This window comes from Podarcis liolepis (assembly GCF_965112155.1).
Source record: "Podarcis liolepis genome assembly, chromosome: 2".
Taxonomy (NCBI): Eukaryota; Metazoa; Chordata; class Lepidosauria; order Squamata; family Lacertidae; genus Podarcis; species Podarcis liolepis.
Genome location: NC_139555.1, coordinates 48574615 through 48586733, shown reverse-complemented (window position 1 = coordinate 48586733; position 12119 = coordinate 48574615). Strand labels below are relative to the sequence as shown.

General features: G+C 39.9%; 1 protein-coding gene across 2 annotated transcripts in view; it reads left to right on the top strand.

Moving 5' to 3' along the window:
• The window catches only part of SLIT3 (slit guidance ligand 3), a 411520-nt gene that overhangs the window by 280522 nt on the left and 118879 nt on the right, over positions 1–12119 (top strand). For both annotated transcript variants that reach the window (XM_083481735.1, XM_083481734.1), the window contains exons 13-14: positions 5018–5161; positions 8854–9017. In XM_083481735.1, coding sequence (XP_083337861.1) covers positions 5018–5161; positions 8854–9017 — 308 coding nt within the window. The remainder of the gene's footprint in view (positions 1–5017; positions 5162–8853; positions 9018–12119) is intronic.

Genomic DNA, 12119 nt, shown 5'->3' with positions numbered 1-12119 from the left:
CGGCGCCAGCCTCCAGTCCTCACTTTTTGTCGTCCTGTCGTAGCAATCGTCACAACTTTCGTGGTATTGGTGGGTAGGTTAGGCATTGGAATAATGTGTTGTGGTGTCGAAGGGCTAGGTGTGGCCATTGCCTGCGCCTTCAATTTTTGGGTATTCCGTTAAAGGAATCCGGCGGTCGTGTATTCTGTCCGATGCCTGCTTGGCGGGAGGCCATGGCACGACCCTCGGTGACATCAGGGGACAGCTTATAGTTGGATTAGCATCAACAGGCTCCACCTACTGGTGAATAAACCCCCTTTTTTTTTAGACTCACCCCTCTCCGAGTGGGTGGAGTCAGCTGACGTAATCCAATGCCTAAGCCAATACCTTTTCACTTGCTGTAATCAATAAAGTTGTGGCCTTTTTCTTGCCCATTAACCTTATATCACGTGTCCTTGTGTTTCATTCCACTGCGCAGGGTTCAGGTCCTCGAACCACAATATTCATTCCTTGAAAAACTACAGTGGAAAACACTGCTAATACTCTCTCTGGAATTTGTCTTCTAAACTATTAAGTATTATAAAAAATAAATCCAGTTGTGGACTGTTGAATTTGTATTTGTGGTAAACATGATTCAGGAGCAGCCAGTGTGGTGGGATGGTGCCATGCCTTTGCCCTTCTGATAGTGCTGTTGCTGCTTACTGTAGGGCAGACTGGCTGGGTGCACTAGTGGGAGCATGGTTGTTCCAGTGCACCCATGCAGGTCCCGTCTCTTTGTCACCCTTCTCCTCCCCACACCATCCTTGTATGTGAGAGTGGCACCGCTACCAGCAGGGTGACAGTGCGACACTGCCTCACTGTGCTGGACTTTCCAACATGATTCAGATAACCCTGTGATGGGTAGGGAACTGTCAGTTTTTAGTATCTATAGCAGGGGTCAGCAACCTTTTTCAGCTGTGGGCCGGTCCACTGTCCCTCAGACCATGTGGTGGGCTGGACTATATTTTGGAAGGAAAAAATGAATCAATTCCTATGCCCCACAAATAACCCAGAGATGCATTTTAAATAAAAGTACACATTCTACTCATGTAAAAACACCAGGCAGGCCCCACAAATAACCCAGAGATGCATTTTAAATAAAAGGACACATTCTACTCATGTAAAAACACGCTGATTCCTGGACCATCCGCAGGCCAGATTGAGAAGGCAGTTGGGCCGCATCTCGTCATGGGCCTTAGGTTGCCTATCCCTGATCTATAGTTTGAAAGAATTAATAGGTACCTGTCAGGAATGGGTGTCAGGAATAAATCACACAGAGTAAGTCTGCTGAGCAGTGCCAGAACTAATTAGCACAACAACTCTTCTCAGTATATCTTGCGTATATCTTGAGGCAGTTGTGGAGACTAAAGGTCCCCTCCTTCCCACAGCTGCCTAAATCTCCTTCATCCTGGGTCCTTCCCAAGCAATCTGTCATGGACTGATTGGATGCAGAGGAGTGGTGAGAGGCACCAGCTGGGAAACCCCAGCTAAACCCCCATGGGAAGAAGTCTCAGAGTCAGGGGATTGGTGGTGGGATGATGGTGAGTGGTCAGAGAGAGAGGACTGGGAGAGGAGGTGTCGGAAGCTGGAAGAGCAACAGGGTTTAGAGTCTGTGACAGAGTGCAGTCCAGACTTTGAGACTGAAGTAGAGGCTGGAAAGGAGGGGAGTCAAGAGGCTGCTGAAGAATCAAGAGAGTCTCTCCCTCCTGCTGCAACCAGCTTCCTTCCCCACTGGTCTCCAAGAACGCACAGAAAAATGAAGAAAGCAGAACAGAAATTAGTTGTTCACAGATGCAGTTTGAGACTGCATGGGAATAGCACTGGAGAGGAGGAGCCTTAGACAGGGGTGGGAAAACAGAGACCTTCAGTCCTCACAACTGTGTCATCAGGGCAAGAACTACCACGCAGGGCTGCTGAGACCACTAGGCCAGAACTGTACTTTAGTTTACTTGAATAAATAGTTCACTGGCATCAATGACTTAATACTTTCGTGCTGACCTGCATCTAACTCTAGCCCTGACACAATCTGAGACAACAAAGACACACTTGTCTCTGCTCATCCCTTATCTGGTCCTGGGGCATCAGGGGGGAGGGGAACTTGGCACAGCAGGAGGGGGAGGTACCCTGGCTTCTTCACCAGCCTGACTCTTGGACTCCCTCCTCTCCTGCTTCCGCCTTGGATTCTGGTCTTCTCTCTGCCACAGGCTCTCCCTGCTCACTAAACCCTGTTACCTCTCCAGCTTCCAGCAGCTACTCTTCCCAGGCTTCTCCCTCTGACCACACATTGCTATCTCACCACCAATCCCCAGGTTCTGAGCCTTGGGGGTTCACAAGCTAGTGCCCACCATTCCTCTGTGTCCAGCCAGTCCATGACATTACCATCTTAATAACATAGGAAGAGCACCTCTGTACCTGACCAAAAACCCATCTAGTCTAGCATCCTGTTCTCACAGTGCCTACACGAAGCGCACAATCAATACATGAGTGTAAAAGCATTCTCCCCACTCACGTTCCCCAGAAACCAGCATTCAGAGGCTTACTGTTTCCAATACTGGAAATGCTCATTGAAACATCTTGTGGTAGTTTAACTATACAGTGTGTGAAGAAGTAATTTCTTTTGACTATTCTTTAAAGGTCTTTCCTCTTTGGCACTGCAATTTATTTACAAAACCCGATTGGCATGTTTCTTTTATTTATTATTTTTTAAAACTCCATTAAAATGCAGAGGGATTAGATTCATACCTTGCTCCCATGAGTGGCATTGCCTGAGTAGACTCTCTCACTGACACAGGAGGCAGAGGCAACTTTTAATCCCCAGTGTCTCCACTTGTTATGGCAGGTTTGGAGTTCTATGGATCAGTGTGGGAGCTGATGCATCACAGGAGAACATATGGGGAATTTAGCTTTGCATGACACACAGTAATAAGATTACCATTTATAATAGACCAACAGTGAGAAACTTATTCACTGTGAATACTTCCTTGCAATGCCTAGTAATATAACACCAGCAGTCCTTCCAAACTATTATTGGTATATCAGAGTCAAGCAATTTATTTCCATGAACTAACATAGCTCCTTAGGTAGAACTTTTTCTGCCTTCATATTCAAGGTGACTTGTTATGTATGTAATTGCTAGTACCTGAATAATATATAAACACTTCCCAGTGCTCTACAGAACCTGTAATTACTGCTAGCAACTGCTGTAGCACTTAGTGGTAGGTGGACTCTCAACTGCTGTTAACTCCTGTGATATACAAATAGTATGACAGCCTTTGTAAAAGAAATAATCTGATATGCAAGACTCCAGTACTAAGAGTACCTTTGTAAACAAGGCACTAGTATAAGATAGTTAAACAAATCGACACCACAGAGGGACACAACAGCCATACGAAGAATAGACTGAGAAATAGTGACTGAGTCAGGTTAGAACCTAGATTTCTCCAGACCCACAGTACCTATATTCTACCCCATAGTGCGTAGTTTGAATTCTGCTACTGCGCTTTTCCCCATTTAGTTTTTTCCATTTTTGTTGTTTGTGTTAATTTTATAAGAATTGTTAATGATGCTATGATAAAAAATGCAGGCAAGAGAAAAGAGGGGTCTCTTTGTCTAAATTTCTTTTCACAATTCTTTCTGGTTATTAGCGTACTGTACTTAAAATGATTTCTAGCTTATCTGATAATGACAGAAACCTGTATTTTCTTTAGTAAGGCTGTGAGGTTGTACTTCTAGTTATTCTCTGATAGTTTGCTTGCTTGTCTTCTCTGATCAGAAAATTAAAATGTTGGTGAGGGCAAATGCTACAGTAATGTCTTTCTTTTCTTCTTCAAACCAATTATTTTCTATCATTCTGTTTTGGAAGCTCAGGTTATTCTTTAAACACTTGAAATTGTATTCATCTTACTACATCAGTTATGAGAATATTAATTGTGCAGAAGGGCTGTTGATAATCTAATCTATTTGCTTGCCACTTCAGTACACATTCTTAAAAAGGGCTTAGTTGAAAAGCGTATCACTTTGGCAAATTATGACTTTTTTCTTTTTCTTTTGAGATGAATTTTAGTATTGTGATATAGTACTGTTATGCATATTCATTGTGAGATGGATAATATTTACGGTATACATAATTCTTTTAATATCAAAAAGTAGCAGGTAGCAGTTGATAGGCATTCTTTTGGAAACAACTGCTTCATAGCACTTCCCTTTTGAGCTATCACTTTGTGAGTTTTTCAGATATGGCAGATAGTGATGGAGGTTCAGGAATAAGCTGTAGCTTAGACAAACACAAGTAGTTTCTCTCTTCTAACCGCTTCTAATCTGTTATACTCCCATAAATTTAAATTCTAGAACACTGGGCATTATATTCCCTCTGTGCAAGCTCATAACTCTGACATTTACTGCTTCAAAGAACACAAGGCTACATAAGGGGTGTGACCACAGCCACAAATTTGCGTATTACACACAATTAACATGGGACTCTCACTCTCTAATAACAGGTGCAGACATTCAGCTCCAAATTCACTTTTTAAAATGTCAGATTAAGCAGCAAGTATACCGTTATAAGTGATGTGTGGAAAGGCCCTCAGTGGGATAGTCCCAGTTCTATGAAATAACTAGACAACTCCAGCAGGTTAAATGAAATATTGTGGTATGTGCCTGTCCCATTAAGAAACTTAATGTAGCATGTTAAACTTGTTAATACACAATTCCTTGCAAGACAGAAAGGTTTGTTGTTTGTTTGTTTGTTTGTTTTTAAGGGATGCTTTTATATGCTACTATTTACAAGTATTCTGTTTTGACTGCAGCCGAGGTAACCTGAGAAACCTATATACCACAGTGCATCACTTCCAATACCATTCTTTTCTATTGCTTGCTTAGAAAAGCTTTGTTTAGTCCTCAATAATTCCAATACCATTCTTTTCTATTGCTTGCTTAGAAAAGCTTTGTTTAGTCCTCAATAATATCTGTATTTTAAAACTGTATTTTGTTTTGTTTACAGGCTTCTAAATGCCAATAAGATCAACTGCCTGAGAGTAAACACCTTTCAAGATTTGCATAATCTCAATTTGCTGTCTCTCTATGATAATAAGCTGCAGACTATCAGTAAAGGACTTTTTGTCCCTCTCCAAACAATTCAAACTCTGTGAGTATCCAAGAATGTTGTTGTTGTTGATGATGATGATGATTATGATGATTATTAAATTGGTTAGTCACTTTATCTTGCCCAAGGAAACCCAAAGTGATTTACAAACAAACAACTACACATAGATACATTAAAACCATCCATCCCAAACACTCAGTGTTTTCAGATATGGAGGACATGGATGATCTTGTGATCCCGTACCATTCCTTAATTCTGAGTAACACTATGCCTGCCAGAGCGCTAGAGGCTCCAACCCGCAGGGTGTGGGCAGTTGAAGTGTTGAGAGGTTGAGAAATAAAGAAGCAGACAAAAAGATGGAAGAAAAGTGTTGTGGACAGAGCAGATAGAAAAGAGAATGGAAGGTACAGAAAAAGGGAAGAAAATAGATAAAAAGCTGGAAGAGGGAAATTGGCAGTATTTTAAAACATTTAATTTTCCAAAATTTTAATTTTTTTAAAGAGCTAAGAATATTATATTGTGCCTTCCTTACTGATTCAAGATAATAAGAAAACATGAGAATAGATATAGCTGCAAGTGGCAGCAGCAGCACCTGCAGCTTCATTGGTAGTAGAGACTTGTGTTACCTCATGGTAGTTGAGATTTGTGCTGCTCAGAGGTATTGGCCTGCTGCAAGAATTAGAATTTTGACACAGTCAGAATTAAGTCATACAACTCACTTAGTACTTTTCGTTGCAACACAGCATAAGAGAGAATATTTGCTTTTCACAGTGGCCCTTATATGCATTGCTAGTGACAGCAGAGACTTCTCCATAGTATTGACTTTGCTGCTGCTGCTGCTGCTGCTGCTGCCATGTCACGGCTGGTTCTCCTGTTGGGCCTTGCCTTTTTCCAGGTTACTACTATACCTGGCAGGTAGATAGCTCAGCTTGTGTTGCTGCTGTACCTCATCCCACCCCATTCACAATAGTATCTCTTCGTATATTGTATGTTTATTGTGTTCATTTTACGCAGTTGCTATTATGAACAGACTCCAAATAAATTGGATATAGTAAGCAGATATTTAGGCTAGAAACCAAAGATGGGATAGGTGCATAGAGTGGGAAATCCACCTAACCAGTGTTTTATGTCCCGATTTCACTACTGCAGTTCCACTGCTAAACATGTTAGTCAATGTCTAATTAAAAAGTGGTTTCAAAATAAGGAACCAAAATTCAGCCTACATACAGTGGTACCTCTGGTTACAGACTTAATTCGTTCTGTAGGTTCATTCTTAACCTGAAACCGTTCTTAACCTGAGGCACCACTTTAGCTAATGGGGCCTACTGCGCTGCCGCCGCGCAATTTCATCCTGAGGTAAAGTTCTTAACCCGAGGTACTGCTTCCGGGTTAGCGGAGTCTGTAACCTGAAGTGTTTGTAACCCAAGGTGTTTGTAACCTGAGGTACCACTGTATTTGATTTTTTGGCACTTGTCTTGGCCTTGTATTACATTCTGTTGGGAACAATTGTTCAATGGCTTTGCACAACTAGAATAATCAGTATCAGTCCCTACTAAAAATCTTTATATTTAAATTGTAGTCCCACTTTTGCCCATTAAACATTACATATTATCCCTTTTTGGTGATTTGGTTGCTGTTAAAATATGGGAGGTTCCCCCCTCAAAAAATATAAATTTGATCTATTTTTGTTTTCTTTCTTATAGTGAATGATGGTATCAAGTTGTAAGGCTTAAGAGAAGTCAAAATTGTTTTAGTTTTATTAGATAAGTTGTATATACAATTTTTGACAGTTTCTTGGATAGCCATTTATCACATGTGTGTGAGAATTCTTTTATTTTGAATAAGCTAAGCTGCTTGGCACCATCAGAAACTTTTTTGGTTTCCTCACCAATTTAAACTCTTGAAATTAATACAGTGTAAGTCTTCAATGACCAAAGCTAGCCAGAGGCCTCTTTACAAAAAATTGATCAGGAAACCTCTTGGACCTTCCGTAAAATGGAAGAAGAGTTTGGATTTGATATCCCGCTTTATCACTACCCTACGGAGTCTCAAAGCAGCTAACATTCTCCTTTCCCTTCCTCCCCCACAACAAACACTCTGTGAGGTGAGTGAAGCTGAGAGACTTCAAGAAGTGTGACTGGCCCAAGGTCACCCAGCAGCTGCATGTGGAGGAGCGGAGACGCGAACCTGGTTCCCCAGATTACAAGTCTATCGCTCTTAACCACTACACCACACTGGCTGCTTTATGCAATGACTCATTTATGTGTACCAGCTTGCCACATTGACTCACGACCTTTTTGCCCTTTGGAATCAGACATACCACACAATACAAGTTAATCCAGGTGAAGATCTGGAGCACATCAATAGGTTGTTTGTTGGATAAATGGCCCATAAAACAGCACTGGGTTGTTTTTTGTTGTTTTTTTAAATGCCTCTTTGATTCTTCCCTAAATCTCAATTCATTTATATCTTGTTATTTTACTGGTTTGCATATACAGTGGTACCTCGGGTTACTTACACTTCAGGTTACACACACTTCAGGTTACAGACTCCGCTAACCCAGAAATAGTACCTCGGGTTAAGAACTTTGCTTCAGGATGAGAACAGAAATCATGCTCTGGCGGTGCTGCAGCAGCAGGAGGCCCCATTAGCTAAAGTGGTGCTTCAGGTTAAGAACAGTTTCAGGTTAAGAATGGACCTCCGGAACAAATTAAGTTATTAACCTGAGATACCACTGTAATAAAAAGATTCAAACATATTGAAAAACAGAAAAAAAATCTAAAATAAGGAAGATTAGTTAGTGTTGGCATACATAATTAGCTGAGGTGACTTTAACCAGTATCAAAAGTGCCTAAGCCAGGCTTCTTTAACCTCGGCCCTCCAGATGTTTTTGGCCTACAACTCCCATGATCCCTAGCTAGCAGGACCAGTGGTCAGGGATGATGGGAATTGTAGTCTCAAAACATCTGGAGGGCCGAAGTTGAGGAAGTCTGGCCTAACCCTTTGAGGAAATTTTAGGTGGGGCAGGGCCACAGGGTCCCTTTCTTTTATTTTTATTCTTTGCTATTTGCTTATTAGAAATAGAATCCAAGTGGCAAGACATGTTTTCCCACTTACTCAATTCAAGTTTCTAATAAATATTGACTTGTTATATTTTACCTACACTTTTGATGTTATATTAGTTGGTTTCTAGTTTCAGGATCAATTTTGTTCAGGATCAATTTTTAATTGATGCTCAGGAATAAATCTATTTTACATAAGGATTTAGCAGCTCTGACCAGCACATTTACATTTTAAGTTCATTTGTAGACTGCTTACTGGCCAAAAATACACTAGTTTACAAACATGCAATTTGTTGTCTGCAATGCTTTAGTTTTGTGATAAGAATTATTTTAATCCTTGTATTTGTAAAAAGATGCATTCAACTGCAGGGTATTGTGGCATGAAAACAGTGCCTTTTGTAGACAGAAGGTCTGTGCCCTTTAAAAGCAAGTTTTGCTATATTAATTTTTGTTTCCTTCTTGAAAAGGCTCGCTGCAGACTTAATGGGCTAAAAAATAAGATGGTTCACAGAATTTCTTCCATTCAAGTGCAGCTCCATGTGGCTTCCGCCAGGCCTGGTGTATTGGAAGCTGATTCAATTACTCTATTCTTCAGTTTTATGTTTGTAAGAAACAATGATGGAGTACAATGTCACAGGTCACTTCTGGTTAAACATCCCATCCCTCTTGCAGGCATTTAGCTCAGAATCCATTTGTGTGCGACTGCCATTTGAAGTGGCTGGCTGATTACCTGCAGGATAATCCAATAGAAACCAGCGGCGCTCGATGCAGCAGCCCACGTCGCCTTGCCAACAAACGAATCAGCCAGATCAAGAGCAAGAAGTTCCGTTGCTCAGGTAATTCATTTATCCAGGCTGTACTGCACTTTCAGTTCAGAAATAAGCAGGTCCAGAGAGCCCACTAATCAAATCTGTAGGACAGTGTTTGCTATAATGGATATTATGTAGCATCTTTCTGAAATTAAATTTGGAGAATTGGATTAGTCCTCCAGAAAACCTATTTACCTTATGCATTAAAAGAGAGGCAACCCTTTAGCTTGCCTTGTGGTTTATATATTTATATAGGTACAAAGATAGGATGTAATTTTAAAAGAATGCAGGGCTGTATACTGCTGTAAAAGAGATAAGGTACAAGTGACCGAATATGTCATATGACTTCTTCTTTAAGAAATGAAAGAATTCAAATATTTCATTCATAAGAAAAGATCTCACTGACTGAATAAAGGGTTTGTCATGAGGACTTATTTTGCCAGTCAATGAAAGCATGCTTTGTTTTAACTATTTTGACAAACCCCCTCAGGTGACTTTTCAGTAACAATGGTGCAGTCAGTATCTCTTTAGAGGTAGTAGATGTGGAGATAGTTGCAGAGGCCTCTTTTAAGTAAGTAAATAAATAAATTGGCTAGAAGTGCTCCTGGGCAGGAGGGGGGAGTGCCCAACATCTGAAGAATAAAGTCAAAGAGATAATACTGATGAGATGATTGGGGGAGGAGAGTGTTTTTTAAAAAATGTCTGGCAAGTTTTATGCTCTATGGATGAACTGTAAAACAGTGGCTTAACATGAATGGAAGGAAGGAAGGAAGGAAGGAAGGAAGGAAGGAAGGAAGGAAGGAAGGAAGGAGGATGCACCACATAGGTCTGTGTAACTTGTGCGACCTACTTGCCAAATTCAACCTACTGGCCATAAATGGCAGTTCACCCTAAATGATCAGTAAACCCTCTCTCTTTTTATCCTGCTTTTAAGACAATTATTGTCTCCCAAAGAGAGTCAAATAAACAAGAGAGTGAGAGGTCCCACCACTAGACTTACAAACTAAAACGATAAGACACACAAGGTAAGGGCAGTAGAGGGAAAAGGTTGGCTAGGGAGATAAGTTCTTCAAGGCCAGAATATAGTAGCGAACTACAAGAATTTATATCCAGTTTGGACCAGGCTAATCTTCCATCTCTGGTGTTCTTGCTTGAATAGTAGTTGGTGGCTCTTGTTCTTTAGGCCAGTGAATGGAGACAGAGAGTCCTTTCTGTTTGCTTCTGTGATCACTGGACAGCTAGCATCTGGAACTGAGAATGGCAAAAAGCATCTCCACTAGTTGCCCATGAGAACTGTGCCACATTGGCATCATAATATAAATAACTAGGCAACCTGAATTGAAAGTATGGTGTTTTAATAGTGTTTCATGTTCAATTGATGTGCCTTTGTGTTGCAAAATAGTGGCTTAATGGAAAGATGAAATATTCAGGAAGAAAATCAACTGTTAACTCTTATGGAAGCCATACAATAAGTGTATATCTATATGACAACCGCTTACGAGACTATTCTGATTGAGCAATATACAAATGATTGTAATAAATTAAATAAATCATTAGTTGAGCTGGCCTTTAAGATTGCAAACATTCAAAAAACAATGTAATTGAAAGAAATATTAAGAATTTATTGTAATGTTTGATAATCATTTTAACACACCTCATGTCTAGAGCTCTGCAGTTGATTCCGAGTATTACAGATTGGGATTTTTTCAAGTCTCAGTCAATGATTACTGTTAGTCTGTGTTTCATCTTTAAGGCATGTGCAGAGGGCCATTTTGTAATATTCTAGTTGCTCACATTGTAAGGATGGTATACAGCTAAGTTTTCCTCAGACCAGACTGATTTAAATTAATGAACCCAACTTAGTGCTGTTCATTAATTCAGTGGGTCTACTCTGAGTAAAAGTTAGTTGTCGGCTTCCTCATGTTCTTTACACATAAATGATTTAAATGTGTAGCAGTGGTATAATATGCCATCTCTTTCAATGTTGAGAGCTTCAAATATAGGTAGATTTTTATGCGGCAGAAAATCGTTAACTAGACTGAGAAGAAAAAATGGCTGTCATTGATGGAATATGTTGCAGTACCTTCACATAAAAATGAGTACTGCTACCTTTTCCTCTTGGAAAAAAGGATTATGATGAATTGCACTTCTGACAACTAAGAGCAGATGGCAGAAGACACTGGTTTCTTTGGGAGGAAAGATGACATCTACCCTTCTTTTCCTCAATAAGCCTTCATTCATAAACTGCCCTTTGTCAATACAATAAAAGTTATGGCATCTAAATCATATTTATGTAGAGAATATTAATTATATAAATAAGTTAGCGTTCTGCTTGCAAAACATTAAATTTACTTGAAGTTTTATGTATCCAATTAATTTTGCTGTTTTTCACCTTCCTTTTAGAGCTTCCTCTACTCCCCCCCCCAAAAAGTGTTCCAATAGGGTTGGGGAAAACAGAAGGAGGGTAGTAGAGGGGGTTGGGGGAAGAAGCAGAAATTTGGGCAAATTTCTCCCCTTGTTCTTCCATTCACTGAAGTTCCTATTGGATCAAAGAATATTCCATTAATGGAAAGACAGCACTTGATACAACCTCATGGTATTTTGACCAAATGTCTTGTTGTAAAACCATATCTGTTCTACAAAAATTAATCAATGTGTACTGATATTTAAAGAAACTGATTGTTAAAACAATACCAGTAAGAGTCAACATGGTGCAGGGGGTGGGCTTGGATATGGGTTCAAGTTTACCTCAGCACTGGATGCATTGGAAAGTTACAGTTAAGTTCAGTCAAATGAAGCAATAATTTATTAATTTATTTTCAATGGATTGGAATACATCATTCTTTTAATCAAAAGAAAAATGCATTTTGGAAAATAACTAGTGAAATTGATTTTCATTGGTGGGAAGGAAAACTGCATACAACTGGAAACAAGTTTTACTCATATTCTATGTCTTTGTGTGCTTAGCTTTTGGTCAGTGGTTATGTACCGTAGGTGTAAACAATACATAAATTCAAAAACTTCAGTCATGTGATATGGCTTAATTATGGAGGTATGGAGTCAGTTGTGTCTGAAAATCATACTTGGGCCTAATTGCATGGAAGCTCTTGTCCATAGTTATACAGAGAA